Source organism: Amblyomma maculatum, chromosome 9, assembly GCF_055883805.1.
Source record: "Amblyomma maculatum isolate TAMU_Amacu chromosome 9, ASM5588380v1, whole genome shotgun sequence".
NCBI classification, from domain to species: Eukaryota; Metazoa; Arthropoda; class Arachnida; order Ixodida; family Ixodidae; genus Amblyomma; species Amblyomma maculatum.
The window spans coordinates 70,926,287-70,941,978 of record NC_139352.1 but is presented as its reverse complement, the minus strand read 5'-3'; the positions used below and the strand labels follow the sequence as shown (position 1 = coordinate 70,941,978).

Here is a 15,692-nt window from a genome sequence, read left to right as displayed (position 1 = left end):
AGCAAACTGGTTATCTGAAGAGGCTTTGCAAATAGCTGAGGAAAGGAGGATGGCAAAAGTTATGGGGGAAAGAGAAAGATACAAGGTTCTCAATGCGGATTTTCAGAAAATAGCAAGGAGAGATAAGAATGCCTTCCTGAACATACAGTGCTAAGCAGTTGAGGACAACAGCCAATTAAGGAACACAAGAGCTCTGTACAAGACAATCAAAGATATCAAAGGAAGCTTCTGTGCTAAGCTGGGCGTGATAAAGGACAAACGAGGCAAGGACCTCACTGAAGCCTCAGAGATAAAGAAGAGGTGGCAGGAATACACAGTAGAACTGTACAAGAAGGACCCGAATGTGCAAACCCAACATAAGATGGTTGTGATTACTGATCTCGAGCCGGGCATCCTGAAGAGTGAAGTTGAATGGGCCTTAGCCAGTCTTGCTAAGAAGAAACCCAGCGGAAGTGATGGCTTTCCAGCTGAGTTGCTTCAAAACCTCAACCATGACGCTGTTAGCATTCTGCATACATTATGTCAGAAGATTTGGACAACCCTGCAGTGGCCACAGTATTGGAGGAGGTCAGTTTACATCCCCATTCCAAAGAAAGGCAGTGCCAAAGATTGTTCCAACTACCGCACGATCGCACTTATTTCGCATGCTAGCAAGGTGATGTTGAAAATCCTCCAAGGTAGGCTGCAACAGTATATGGATCGGGAGCTTCCGGACGTGCAAGCTGGGTTTCGCAAGGGCAGAGGAACTAGAGACCAAATTGCCAACCTCCGCTGGATCATGGAAAAAGCAAGAGAGTTCCAGAAACCCATCTACTTCTGCTTTATTGATTATGCAAAAGCGTTTGACTGCGTAGATCACAGCAAATTGTGGCAAGCTCTCCAAGAGATGGGAGTTCCAATTCACCTCATCTGTCTCCTCAGGAACCTGTATGAAGGACAAGAGGCCACAGTCAGAACTGGGCATGGTCTTACCGATTGGTTTCCGATTGAGAATGGAGTGAGGCAAGGCTGCATACTGTCGCCCTGCCTATTTAACCTATATGCAGAGTGCATCATGAGGAAGGCCGGTCTGCACGAGTCTTCATATGGAGTGAAGATTGCTGGAAAACGTATCAACAACCTTAGATATGCGGATGATACCACTTTAATGGCAGAAAGTGAAGTGGAACTCAAGAGACTTCTGATGCGTGTACAAGAAGAGAGTGAGAAGTTTGGGCTTAAACAGAACATCAAAAAGACAAAGATCATGGCGTCTTGCCCTATCAAGTCCTGGAGCATCAATGGACAAGAAGTGGAAGCTGTGACAGATTTTCTCTTCTTGGGCTCCAAGATTACCTCGGAAGGAGACTGCAGCCATGAAATTAGGAGACGCCTGCTTCTGGGAAAGGGAGCAATGGTTAGCCTTGACCGCCTAGTAAAGAGCAGAGACATTACTCTGCCAACCAAGATCCGTATAACTCGTGCCGGTCTTTCCAGTTGTGATGTATGGATGCGAGAGTTGGATGTGAAAAAGGCTGACCGCCGAAGAATTGACGCGTTTGAATTGTGGTGCTGGCGAAGACTCTTCAGAGTTCCTTGGACTGCCAGAAGATCAAATCAGTCGATATTGTCGACCATAAACCCTGACTGCTCATTGGAGGGTCAAATTCTAAAGTTAAAACTCAGCTACTTTGGTCATCTGATGAGAAGTGAGGAGTCGCTGGAGAAAGATTTGATTTTGGGAAAGGTTGACGGTCGCCGGAGAAGGGGTAGGCAGCGAACGCGATGGTTAGATGGCATCCTCGAGGCACTGCAGATGGATTTATGTGATGTTAGGAAGATAGTGAGAGACCGGAAAGCGTGGCGTGAAATGGTCCATAGGGTCACGGAGAGTCGGACACGACTGAACGACTGAACTGAACTGAACTGATCAAAACAATTCACAGTACGTCAAGAGTTATGCACTTTTCATACGTTAGCAAAGCACCAAACGGGGATTAAAAATAGGGAAACACTCAAGTTCGGCCTTTGCGAGTATGACAGTGACGTGTTATTCGCCTTCGTCTGCAGCTCCCGTTTCAGATTCTCGTTTGGGTACGTGCACTTTGCAGCTCATTTGATGCCTGACACTTTAACTTCTCCCACTATTATTCACGCATGCTCATTAGCATACAGCCGCCAGCTGCCACGTGAAAGACCACCCCTAACAAACATAGAGCTCTGTTTTAACCAAGGGGCAAAGATCTCCCTACACTATATAAAGCTCCCAATCGCTAAGAGCTAGGAACGTACTTGTGTGGCCGCGAACTACAGTTCTAGCTTATCACCGAAATTTGCTGGGTTTAATTCCCATATCGTGCTCTCATATTAAAATAGCCGCAAAATTGGGCAGCTCCTGCCATCTCAGCCATGACAATTGGCCTCGTGACGTCACAAATGCACCCGAACAATCATTGCCCGGGCATTTGACCGGCCATCTCCTACTTTTCAGAGACGAGCCTTTTATTTTATTGCGATAGCAATATTGCGCCAGGTTTCGGCCCATCTCGTCGTCCCGGGAAAGGTCACGTTTGACCTTGAGCACCAGCGAAGAAAGAAGAAGAAGAACTCTCTATTACTTGCAGCTAATGCTTTTGCTCAACATTTGGTTCAGCAGCATTCAACCTTTCTCATTTATATTTGCGCTTGTAGCTTACGCTCTCGCGTCATACTCTTAAAGGATGAGCTTAAGTGTCCCCAATAATGTAGCACCTTACACTGACATAGCGTGATAGGGGAATACTGTAGCAGGCAAAAGAACCTTCCACCGTTGCTATGCAATTCAACTAGGGTAAGCAGAGTTACACCACAACTAGTTTTTTTCGCTCAGAGATGCCGCGCCGCAGATAATCAGGGCGCTGAAAATTCCACCTGGAGATTTTCTCAACAATTGAGCTCTTAACTCTAGTGGAATAAATTTTTACGTTTATATTTGAGTCAAGCACAGACGCAAGGACCTGAGGGGCCATTCTTGAAGGCTATATTTCCTCATAAGTGTTCCTATACAGATACAGATGCCTTGAGCAATTACGCAGGCGCAACATAATTATTACTCTCTATATTTAAGAAAGCTGACTGCCCTCAATTAGAATTTTCTTTAACGTGACATATCTGACTTTATGCATTTACGCGACTTCATGTGGCTATTGGAGTGGGGGGGTTTTGCCAACACGAGACTGGCTGAAACGGTGGGGCATTGTGCGCACAGCGCATGGCCCCAACTGCCCACTTCAGGAGTGTAATCGTCACATGGCCCAGTAATGCGTCGTTGCTCGTGCCTTTGGAGGGCACTTCATGCCGGTTTCAGAAGTCTTGGCATCGATCGATTTCATATAAATGGTAGATGTGCTCGCGGTCGCTTTGCACGATTGTTGATTGTAGCTGGCGCTTTCACGTTATGGCGCAATCGTTGTGAGGCTGTCGCCTCAAGCCGGCAGCGACGTGAGCTTTTCACGGTCCTGCCGCGTATGGGAATAGAGATAGTAAGCTTTCTGGCTAAGGAACTTTTCTACCTTGGGGGGCAAGACTATTGACTAAGGAACTCTCGTTCCTTCGTGAATGGTCTTGCCCTTTTGTTTCCCTGTAGGATGGACCTGCAGAGCGATTTTCAGTTTTTCAGTCCACCTTGGTACTTGTAATTAAATGTAAATAATTATGTCAATTCACAGCTGTATAATCCCAAAACGCATTTGTAATACACAATGTGCATTCGATTGCTGTATATGTTTCTACCTATATTTGTTTGCTATATTATTGTACACTGTGTATAATTTCATTTACATTGTCATTTAAAATTGAATATATCATCATTACTAGCAGCCAAATTTTTCCCGTAGTGTAAATAGTGAATTTTGATGTATTTCCTCGACATGAGGTATATATGTCATGTGCAGTGTCTCCTGTTCTTAAGCGTGGACGTTTCCGGTTTTGGTCATTTATCACCACACATGTCAGTGTATAATGTCTCATAAAACTTTTTCTAAACACGCAGATCACCGCCACCTAATTGCGGCGGGGGCTAGCCTGCCCCCGATTTGTATCTGTTGTAGGCCGTCACTGCATCCGCCACCGCTTAGGTGGTGGACGACGTCTGTTGCGACACGCGTCTTTCTCTGCCATTCCTTTTTATTTCTCTCTTCTCTATTTTCCTTTCTGTCCGCAGGAGGCAGCGGAGGTGGCTCAGCTACAGAGCCAGTAGCAGGCCCGTGCATTTTCTTTTCCTTGACGAAAGATATTAGCGAAATAAATAAGTGGAGAGTTAGCGCGTGTCCTGCGTCTTCTTCACTTGTGTTCGTGCTCCTGTGCGCTATTATCTTTCGTCAAGTTGCAATGCACCATCAAGCCCACCTTCAGGTTTTGTTAAACTTTCTTTTCCTTCTTCCTATAGTCACAACAACAACAACAGTGATACTGGTTTACCATTTAGATAGGATATAAGAAAAAAAAGGAGTTCAAAGTGCGAAAACGAAAATAGTTGTAGATCCCCTTGTGCAAAAAAAAAAAAGGTAGAATTTGAATGGGCCTTGAGTAAGAATCACACATCACACAGCTAATTAAGGTTACCCAGCGATCTATAATTCCAAATCTGTAACCAAATCTGTAAATCACAATCAACATGAAAGTTAAGATAGTCTAAACTTCAACGGAACACAGTCTGGTCAGGGTGAAGCATTATTACAACACAACAATGAAGGTTGGGTCACTGACCACTTCAGGGATAGTATCTAGACTTGGTCAGTGACCCAACCTTCATTGTTGTGTTGTAATAATGAAAATAAGGGTTCAAAAGCGACTCGTTCCAAATCCACAATAGGTTGCCCATTTCATGTATCACAATCCGAACTGTCTTGATTAAAAAAAAAAAAAAAGAGCCTGCATTAGAACTTGAGGCAAAAAGCTGTGCAATCAGAGCAACAGGTAAAGAGCCTCTAAATGATGCAGTGTAATAAACGCACAACGCAAATGTGCAAATTTTCGGAGATGGGAAAAGCAGCTCAATAAGAAAGGTGATTTAGTAAGCGGCCATTAGAGGCTTCCGCGAAATGTATAACAATAACCAAATAAAGATTTTAGATATTTAAAATAAAAAAGCAATGCCCTCCTCTTTCCAAATAATATTATTATTATACTCACATGCATACAGATCTCGCATGAAATCAAAGATGTGTTTATGACCTATCAATTTATAAATGTGCCCGCAGCTCGCCTTCTCCGAGTCATAAAATCTAAAAACCAATTCAAATAATGAATAAAAGTACCTGCTACAATAATGGGATATCGGAAAATTAGTGGCATAAAAGTATCAAAATTGAGTTAAATCAGTTGCAACTACATTATCATTATGTCGAACATAGAACACTAAATGATAATAATCTGAGCCTCTGGGTGTAAGAATATTAAAGAAAGCAGAATAATGGACATTGTCTCCCCACAATAATATTGATGTCTCCACCAAAGCATTATTTTAAACTGTATTTTCTGTCTTTGTTACTGAGTGCAATAGTATTAAGGACTCACTGACCAATGATTTTTTTTCTAGAGTTGCTGGGCATAAACTATTAAACTATGCTTGGCTTCTTTGTCACTTATGCTATGCTGACTACAGCTTTATGATCACATTTTTTCAAAGTTCGAACATCCTTGGTTTGATGTCAATACGTCAGAAGTTCGTCGCTGGTCGTAGCAAACAATCAGAATGCCTTTGCGTTATGACTGCCTCGAAAGTGGCTGGAACAGATGTGTTGTTCACTGTGTGCTCTTAACATTCTGCTCCGTCAATTGAACGGACAATCCCTGTATTGTCATGCATGATGTTTGTTTTTGTAGAATATTTTCAAATAGACTCGGGGATAGTAACTAGATTTACTAAGCATTGATTAAAGTCCATCACAAAGTATTTTGCTTATATGACCATCTGTGTGGTCTCTAAAACACCGCAAGTAGAAAGAGAGACAGATCTTTGTTGGAAAATATCACGTGAGCTGGGAGCCTGAAACAAAATTACCACATGAAAAGCACGTCCCAAGTTGTGGATAAAATGGGCCGACGTCTACGTCTCACTCTGCCTTCTGAGGAGGAGTAAGCACCATGATCAACTTCGTGAAGCTGCTGATGGTGATTGTCGCTGCCGCTTTCATAACAGTCCTACATCATGCAGACGGCAATGATGCAGAGTTGGTGAGTGCAGATTTTACGGTTCTAAAATTGTGCAGGTTACGACGAAGCACTTGATATGCTAAATTTTGTTTAGTGTGAGTGAATTTTTGCATCACTTTGTCTTCATATGTTTTCCGTTGACTTTGCAACTGAAATTGTCCTGCCTGAATACACAGCAGTCACCTATGGTTTTTCGCTTTTCCAGCTGTTGCAGTTGTGATGAGGGCCAGGTGGCGGCGAGAACGCTTGGTTGGATAGTGATGCTGATTTAAAGGAATGAAGCACGCTCTTGTGTTCTAAATGTTATCAGGTCTGGTCAAAAATGAAAATAAATATTTTATCCACTAAAATGAGCATTAATCTGGTTCTCCAGTTGCACGTTCCGGCGATGGCGGTGTCGAATAGACATGTAAGAAATGTTAGAAGGTGGTAGCGTGCTCTGTTCACATTTATCTGCGCCTCTTCATCATTCTGGGTCACTCAAGCGAAAAGAGCTTTTCTAGAGGTTATGCTTACACGATTACAACTTGTATTGTTTATTGACGCAATAGCCCTGGTACACACAAGGTCAAATTCTCAGTGACAGGTTTTTATGGAGGCTACTCTGCTTTTCTGCCCAGTCACTGCGAAGAATAAAAAAAGAACACACGAATCGAGGGCGTATAATACATTAATATGGCTAAGCTTTCATGCTGACTTGGTACTGCATTTCATTATTTCTACGCTTTCAAAATAAAACACAGTTTGCATTGAGAGTTGAGACAACGGTCCTCAAATACGGTGGAAAAAGCCAACTTTATTAATGAAGTCCTCTGCCACAAATAAAAAGCACTTTCATGCCCGTGCATATGTGGTGCTCAGTAACCCTGGTGGTGCGGTTGGGATTCAAATTTACGACCGCAATCAGTCGCAACGACTGAGATGATCAGTAAGGAGAGGGCAATGAACATCAATGTCACAGATTCTGCCGCAAAGTTGAGGATGAGCCTCATTTTAGTGCACCTTGCGATACTATCGATGCAGTTAGGCAGGTGCCTATGGTTCCAACAGGAAATGGTGGGCAGGTAAGCAAGACATGTGGATAGTTGTAACGAGGGTCCTGGTACAGGTGTGTCCTGAATGGAGTCAGGGTCTTTTAGACCGATGACATTGAAGTATGTACGAGATTAGTGTGGAACGTTCATGTTGATGTGACTCTAAGAGGACTTCTTGAGTGGCGCAAATAGTTCGGCAGACCAAAGAATATAGATAATCAAAGACGCACCTGCTTTCACCCAGGTCCATATAGACGAAGACGACTGGTCGCCGTAAAGCTAATCAGAGCTGCATCGCAGGCAGGAAATAGCTGGTTTTCAAGCATCATGTATATCGCGCGTAGGACTTTTGACAGAGCTCATCATCGGTACGCAAGGCAGAGGTCATGGCGGCGAGGCCAGAGATCCACCGTCCGAGATCAGTGGTATTAACATCGCCAAGACTGAGAGTGCCGGCAACAACCATAAGCATATCGATCCATAACGTGGCGAATGTGGCTGATAAATTTTGAGCTGGTGGCTATCTGCTAGAAGTCGCGAGAAGCATACATGTTTCGCATGGCGCGAGAGCGTACTTTGAGGTTTTGTTTAGTTTTAAAATCTACAAAATTCAATCTAAGTAGCAGAGCTCTGCACAGCCATGAAGATTCTCTATATTAAAAATGTGTGACACAATAAAAAACAGCCCGCTGGCAAAGCAATCGAATTGCCAAGCACAGACTAAAACTACGCATGTAAAATTGCTAAAAAAAGAGGAATTAATCGCCTAATTCTAAAATTCCTGCGGAAATAAATTGAAAGATAATACAGATGAATGCTGTGAGAACGTTAATTCTGACACAAGAGAATAATGCTTGGATAGCATGAGACTGTTTAGAAAAATATAGCGATTGAAGAAATACTAATCAGACCCGTTTTCTCATTTCAGACAGAGAGAAAAGCTCCGGATTACCCAGCATGGCTTCCGGTGAGATACAGCGCCTCTATATCGACCACAAATTAGATAAAGTTCGATGGTTTCTTGTTTGCTTTTTTTTTTGTTTTTTGATGTCGCCTTACGTATGACGGTCCCACGTCACATGTTACTAGGTCTGACGTAAGTATTTCATTTAGTAATATATCCCGTATGGGATTGAGAAAAAGGAGCTTGTTGCATGCTGAAGAATATATATTTTGTAACCGTCTTGTTCATTGTTCCTGCGTTGTTATTCTGCGTAAGTGCTTAATTTATCGCAGCAGCCTATCCAGGTTATTTTACGGAAAGTTATGATTTATAATTTTTTCACTGATATCCATCGTATCCTCTCATTATCCAGACTTCTGCACCACTGCATACTTATGACGCCTAATCACTGAGAACTGGGAGCTGTTTGTGGGAATTAGTTGCTCATAAAATGATTTAGAATTTTTGGAGTCGCCAGCTAATACATATTTACAATTCTAAATGTTATAGAACCAGAGTACGATCGAGCCAACAATGGAGGCGAGAAACCAATCAGAAACCGTAAGGGGACCCGAAGGAATAGGCCAATGTGCAATTAGAAAAAGCACGCACAACATTCATTTAGACTTTTATGTTCATCTGAACATAAACAACTCTTTCCGAGGCCTTAAAGTAATATAATAAAAGTATAATATACTTGTCCCAAGAAAACGAGTTTGTAAGGCGAAAGACTTACTTGGCTTATAAGTGACGTGACAGGAAATGTCGAAAGCTAGTGGCAAAAAAGTCCCACCGTGCCCCACAGAGAGAAAGAGGTGGGAGAAGGCGAAGACGAAGAGAAAGGTGGGCACTGTCAAAGAAACAGGAAGAGTACAGAGGACATCGACGTTCAATCAATCAATACGCGTTACCGCGTTACCAGTCACGCGGTAACGCGCGCCAAGGGGAGAAGCAAGAGTCACTCGATGATTTGACTTCAGGGGAAGAGTGGGTAGCGGGCATCGCGGCAGCAAATTGTGCGAGCTTTCGCCTTCATACACGCACGCGGTCGGAAGTGTTTGCGCTGAATTTTCGACATCTCATTTACGGATGTGACTAACTGCGTAGTCGTAAAAAATGCAGCCACTGGCAATAAGCGTTGAAATGTAAGAGCTTAAGCTCTTATGTTTGAATGCTGTGTGCGTCCATCGCCGTTCATATGGTGACGCACTCGTTTCACTAGTTGCTTCACTTCAACGCAACGAAGTGGCGTGCATCTACGACGAAGTGACGTCCCTCTGCGATAACTGGTTCGGCCGCCATGGGCCTCAGAAAATTGTTCTCATTACACTTTTGAAGATCGAAAGTTGGCGCTACGACTCCTTCGCACGCGCTGGGTTTTAACTCGAGTAGTAATTCTGTGCTCTATATTACACCAAATCGTATGCGCCACTAAGAACCCCCTGCGTCTAACGTTTGAGCCACAATTTTGACAGCAGTGTGTAGCTGTAAGTGGCCCAATCTAGGTCGACAGGCTCGCATATATATAGCGGAATAACAGCATAGGGGGTAATTGCAGGAGTTACTAGAGTTAATACTTTAAGTAGCACAAAACACTACTTCATGCTTCTCTATAGGTATGTTTGAAAAGTTTCCTTGCAAAATAGTTTGTGTTTCATTTAGGATACTAGCTTTCCCAAAGACCATAAAGTTAATTTTACGTACGCGATTCTAGTAGGATACCAGTTCCTTTCTGAATGAGCCATACAGTTTCTTTAAGCGCATAACCGAATTTTAACGTTTCATATGTTTCATCGCTTATTGTCGCCGACTACATTACTTGTTCTAGTTCACAAAGCTTTCAATGAGTCGTTTTCATCCTGAACCATATTAGAGGGTTTTATTTCCTAAGCCTTGCAGAAATTCGCCTCAAAAATTCCTCTTTGCACTAATTTTCGCGCCACAAGTCGTCTCAACCTTCGTATGCGAATGAATAGACCTATAATACTCCAAGCAGCTAGATGCATACGGTCGACGTTGACAGTATCTATTTAGGCGAGTTGGTTATTCTAAAACCGACATAATGACGAAAAGAAATGGACACCACATGCGATCATCCGGAATTTGGTTTTAACTGCTGGAAGATCTTACAGTTCCTATGGTATAGCTTTGAGTAGCGCCCCTGAGCGCATGGGAGAGTTAAAGGTTTTTGGAAGTCGCCCGGACCGTTCTATAGGATGTGCAGTAACCATTCTGCAGAGATAGCCGGCGTACTCAGTCTTGGCTTGTACCGACGAATGTTGTTCAGCTCTTTGTGTGATATGAAAGAACATGACAAACTAAATAATTGCGATGTTTTCTCGACCGAGGCTGATCTAGCGGCGCTGAGGCGACGAAAGCCTAAATTTGAATGCTCGCCAAGCAGTACTAATGGACTCCTGCAGGGCCGCACCGGGATCCTGCGTGATGCGCCAACATTGGCGGCAGTTAGAGGATCGCACTTCTCTAGTATAACCGAAAGCATGCTTAGTGTTGTCGCTGAAGGAAACAGGATTGTTTTTTATTCCCCTAGAAATGTTTCAGTACCTCGACGCATGACAGTCCCACGCCTAAAATCCTATTCCAAGTTTACCCCGAATCCGAGTGAGCAAAACGTTCAATTGCAAAAAAGGGATGCAATAACGAGACAACTTGTCGACATACGCCGAGAAATATACAAAAACAGACACTAATATTAGAACTTCGTAAAAAATTACGAGTGACTTAAGCGATTAAAGTAGTGAAAGGCGAAAGCCTCAGTGCCGCATTCCGCTACGCAGCTGGCACTAATGAGTAAATAATTAACGAATTAACTAAAAAATAATAAAGCTTTACTCATTGGATTAGTTATTAGGTAGGTAATAATGCGGTATTAATATTTACGAATTACTTAATTAGTCACTAAATAGTAATTTATTTATTCATTGATTACTTTGTAATTGGTCTTTGATTGGCATATGGCCACATAAGGCACGCATTCGCGCATACTTTGGTGGTGCTGTGTGATTAGTCGAGACCTCTATGACGTCATCCCGCCTCGGCCAATCAGAGCCGCCGCAAAAGCGGGACAAATTTTGTCCACGAGAGCATGAGCCATTAAAGGCTTTCGTCTTAAAATATATATTGTAGAAGCGTGTCATTTATGTGCGCCAAGCGGTGGTCCGTATAGGAGTGCCTTTGCCGGTGAAAAAATCACGGAAAACGGCTCTCAATCCCCTTCCAGCGTCACCCCGTGGGATCTCCTTGCGACACTTGGGCAAACTGCGAGAAGCATCTTTGCTGCGCCCGGATGACTGAGTGGGACGGCAACAAATGCTATGAGAGGAATAGCACCATTGGCGCCCGCTGCTCGACAAAAAGGTGGCCGAGAGGAACCAAAGTATTATCCTTCATTGGAGGCTGCCCATGCGCCAAAGGTGAGCGTGGCTTCTGCAATGCTTTAATCTAGGTGCTCTGCTTTAGAGAAGTCTGGAGTCAAGAAGGTGTGCAGTTCTTGAAGATGGAAAAGCATATGCCGTTTACTACTTGAAAGCATCATTCGTTTTCTAGTAGGTTTGGAATGAGTCGGATTCTTTTTTAAGTACGCCACTGTGAGTATAAATATTGCTTTTGAGGTCATTTCTAGTCTCCCGAAAATGGTTTTCTTTTGCTACTAAATTATTATGATCATCCCGATTAAGTTAGATAAAAAGGCACGAATGGCTCTGGTGATGAAAATCCTTATTAATCTATTTGAACCGAGGAAACAAACAGGCGATTCTGTAGAATCTTGGACATATTTTCCAAATGGATGATGTAATGAAGTAGCACGATGCTGCCGCAAAGTAAAACAATATTTAGGTACTTAGATGGTCTTTGACATACACAAATATTGTTTCACTCACTCATTACGCATACAACAAAAATTCACTGAGCGAACTTACTGCGAAAGTACTGACATTAAAAAGGCGTGGATATACAAGACGAAATCTAGAATAGCAAAGAAAGAAAAAACTTTTCTTTATTGCCATCAGGCCAAAATAAGAAAAAATTGCGAGGCCTATCTGTAGGTCATCGTCTCCGGTGCTATCCCTCTAGGTAGCTTGGAAGGAAACAAGCGGCACTGAGTTATCCTGGAAAATGATTTTATTAACAGAAAAGCTAGCGGAATTTTGATATAACATATGCAAACTGTAACTGTTTAGACGATGTTTCAAGCGCATACGAATTGTTTTATTTAAACGTTATACAGGACAGGATGAAAAAGCATCCCTTGAAGATGAAAAAAATAACGCTAAACGTCGTCGAAGCCATCATTGCCAGGATAAACGCTGCATTATAATAATCGAAAATATAAAATATGATACACTCCCTCTTTTGTTGCGCGCTCTTATCTGCAAGTTTCTTTTTGTATAGGGTTGTTCGGTCCAGTAGGCACGATTCTCTTCTCGCGGCGGTATTACAAGTCAGACGGAGCCGTTCTCGTTATTGCCCACACACGATTGAGTTAAGCCAAAATACAAATAAACTAGCATAGCATGTGGTGAAAGGAGCCTTGAAGGTGGACCAGTCACATATCTTTGATAAGTTTCTAAATATATTCGTTTTCCGCTCGGCCCATCTTGATTTTTTTCCTATTCAGCGCACCACGGCCGAACCCAAATCCGTCAGGTTGTTCCAGTTCATACTGATTGCGATGTGCTCACGACTTTTTTTGTTAGCAATCCAGTCTTAAAGTCTAAATAATCTTGGAGCGATTATGGGCATTGTGAAGAAAGCGCAAGTGTTCTTGGTTGAATAATAAGCACTCACAAACAATGTTCTGATTATAGTGAGCGTACTTCCTTGTTATAAGGATTGTTATGTAATTCCTATCCTGAGGGGGCCAATGTCTTGGCCGGAAGTATAACAAAATACAGAAGAGTACGCCAAAGTACAAATCTCTGCCCGACACGGTATATCTTCACTTCATGATTGACAATGGTCTGTGCAGGCAGTTGATATCTAATTAAGCCCACTCTCCAAGTCGAAAAAAAAAACAGACAACCGTATCGAAAATACCACAAACTATTCCGTAGTTCTGCCGTAAACATCAGATTTGTCTACAGTTTTATAGACTTTTCTGTACTTTTTTCTCTAGTAGTTATCTGGTGTCTGCAGCTCTGTAGATGCATTCTGTTTTGTTACAAAAAACTCTGATGCTACTACAGAAAATTATGTTTTCATAACAGGTTTCCTGTCAAAAACCGCACAAAATTGCTGTCGTAACAAAAAGAAATTTACTGTAGTTTTCCCGACAGAGTCTCTAATTAAACTACCCTTAATGGAGCTTTAGCGGACAAAATATTGTCTGCGGTTATAGATGGCTCACAAGCCAGAGACACGGTGTTAAAATTATGTGGGGAACAGGGAGCAAATACTGTCGAGGCTTGGACTGTCGCACAAACTGGGGGGTCAAAAACCACCATTATGTTTCTTACCTATTACAGAATTTTGTTGAAGCAACGATTGGACGTTACTAGATTCTTCAGTCGTCACGAGTTTAGAACAGGATGTAATTATGTACAGTAATTATTTATTAATTGCAACCTGTTGTAGTCTAGTGCGAATATTGTGTCTTCAAAAACAAGTTTTATTTTAACAGGTTTGAGATGCAAAATGAATAAAAAACTTGGATATGGTATCTGTGAGTATCGTATCAACACGACTGTTACCCAGCGAAAAGTCTGAGTTGGAATGCCTGCCAAGACGGTCGACCGTTCTTCAAAGCATTTGCTATTCTCGAATAAATCATTTTACCGGGCCCAGCGGCAAAATGTGTCATAAGTGCCTATTTGTGCCTTCATTTCGCTCATCTGAATGCATTTTCTTAAATTAGTTGCCTCAACACTTTGATTCAAGAACACCGCATTCTACAGCGTATATCCTAAGAGAAGGCCAGAACACAACAAAGTAAAAGTATTAATCAGTCGTTAAGGGAATGATGTGGCAGTACAATGATATTCGTTTTATTGGGACTTGTCTCGCTTCTGAGTTTCAGATGTAGGTTAACGGATGATACTAGTTGCAGGAGCTTAGTAGATTCTAAAAAAAAATTCAGCTTATTAGTTAATTGTCACGAACCTACGAGGTGGCCAGTGCTCTTTATTTTCCTCAGTAGATTTATTTCAAAATAAATTTTAAAAAATTTGCCACCTGTGGCGTCCGTACCCTGGAGCACCTGGGCTGCAGTCAGCAAACTCTAGAAGGAGTGAACATGAAAGGAAAGGAAAAGAATCTAAAATATACTGAGAAAGGACAGAGGGTAAGGGGAATATTGAAAGAATATAGTAAAGTGTCATGACGGCGGAAATGTTCGGAATGACTAACAGATTAGAGGCGGCTTTTACACAGTAACCGAAGTAGGAGGAAAAAGCTCGGACCTGTTGTGCATGCACTCGAACGGTTCTTACAGAACTGTCACTTGTCAGCTTGCGTTATTTCAGACATGCACTTCCCCAAACGGTCAAGGATGAAACGTTATTGCAGGAAGGGAAACTTCCAAACAATGCGTATTGTAGTTATTTCTTCGTTCTAAATGAAGCTACCAAAATTCTGGAATTTGCCTTCCAGAAAACTTAATGAATGAAATTGCCTAGTCAGCCCAAGAGACAGGACGTAACAATAGAAGACTGCATGAACAAGATAGCATTTTTCCGTATGCAGCGCGCTGATCCTGTCTTATTCCTTCAACTCGCTGTCGCGAGGTCTCCGACTCCCTCTGCTGAGATGAAAAATATAGGCGAGATTGTTATGGGGCTTTTCAGCATCGGTAGCAAACATGTGACGCTTCGGCAACGAACCAGAATCATTTAAAACCACAGAAAGATACAGTGTTAGAGCTGGAAACTACATTGAATATGGCGATGAAGTGAAGAGGCATTGTGAAACCAACGAGTCAGTTTTCCCGCAATGCCTTGGAAAGCAATAACACGGATAGAGAACCAGCTTTTAAATGAGGCATAGGTGTAAAGGCCCACATTTTTTTGTTAGACATTTTCCCACGCTTTTCTTACACGAAGAATACTATATTAAATATGCTAGTGTTACGTGGTTCTTTACACGTAAAGGGCAAGTACTTAGAATCGTGCAAACAGTACGATTGATATATCGCTATTTTTCTGCCACTATGCACGCATCAGTTTATACAAGCTGCTCCAACGAAGAGCATCAGTCTGAGGAAACAGTAAGGAGACAACCACTTGACCTCACGTTGGAATTTACAACAGCAAATGCTTAAATAAAGATGAGGTTCCTCTAAAAGAGGTATTCGGGGAAATACCAGTAATTCAATCAAATAAGTTGCTTACTGCTGAGATTCAAACAAGGGTCCTCTCATTGCAAGCTGGGCACGTAATGCGCAGGGCATGAAGGACCGTTTGCAGCATGTATGTTAGGGGGACGCCTATTGAACGTTTTGGGGTGTGTATGACTTAATAACATGTATTTGGGACCTTTACTGATGTTACAGCAATAATATTGTTACGGACGAAGGAGGAAGAAGA

General features: G+C 42.3%; 1 protein-coding gene across 1 annotated transcript; it reads left to right on the top strand.

Moving 5' to 3' along the window:
- The first annotated feature begins 6,043 nt into the window (after positions 1–6,043).
- On the top strand, positions 6,044–13,974 carry LOC146179357 (uncharacterized). The gene is made up of 4 exons (XM_084578990.1): positions 6,044–6,195; positions 8,137–8,175; positions 11,393–11,585; positions 13,793–13,974. The coding sequence occupies exons 1-4, from the start codon at positions 6,106–6,108 to the stop codon at positions 13,876–13,878; spliced, it is 408 nt and encodes a 135-aa protein (XP_084435116.1). The 5' UTR covers positions 6,044–6,105; the 3' UTR covers positions 13,879–13,974.
- Positions 13,975–15,692: the final 1,718 nt, after the last annotated feature.

What these genes read in the sequence shown, in the direction of transcription:
- LOC146179357 (XM_084578990.1), top strand. Translation starts at nt 6,106, where the DNA reads ATGATCAACTTCGTGAAGCTGCTGATGGTGATTGTCGCTGCCGCTTTC. An exon ending in ATTACCCAGCATGGCTTCCG is followed by an intron (nt 8,176 to 11,392) that starts GTGAGATACAGC and finishes ATCCCCTTCCAG; the next exon opens with CGTCACCCCGTGGGATCTCC. An exon ending in AGGCTGCCCATGCGCCAAAG is followed by an intron (nt 11,586 to 13,792) that starts GTGAGCGTGGCT and finishes TTATTTTAACAG; the next exon opens with GTTTGAGATGCAAAATGAAT.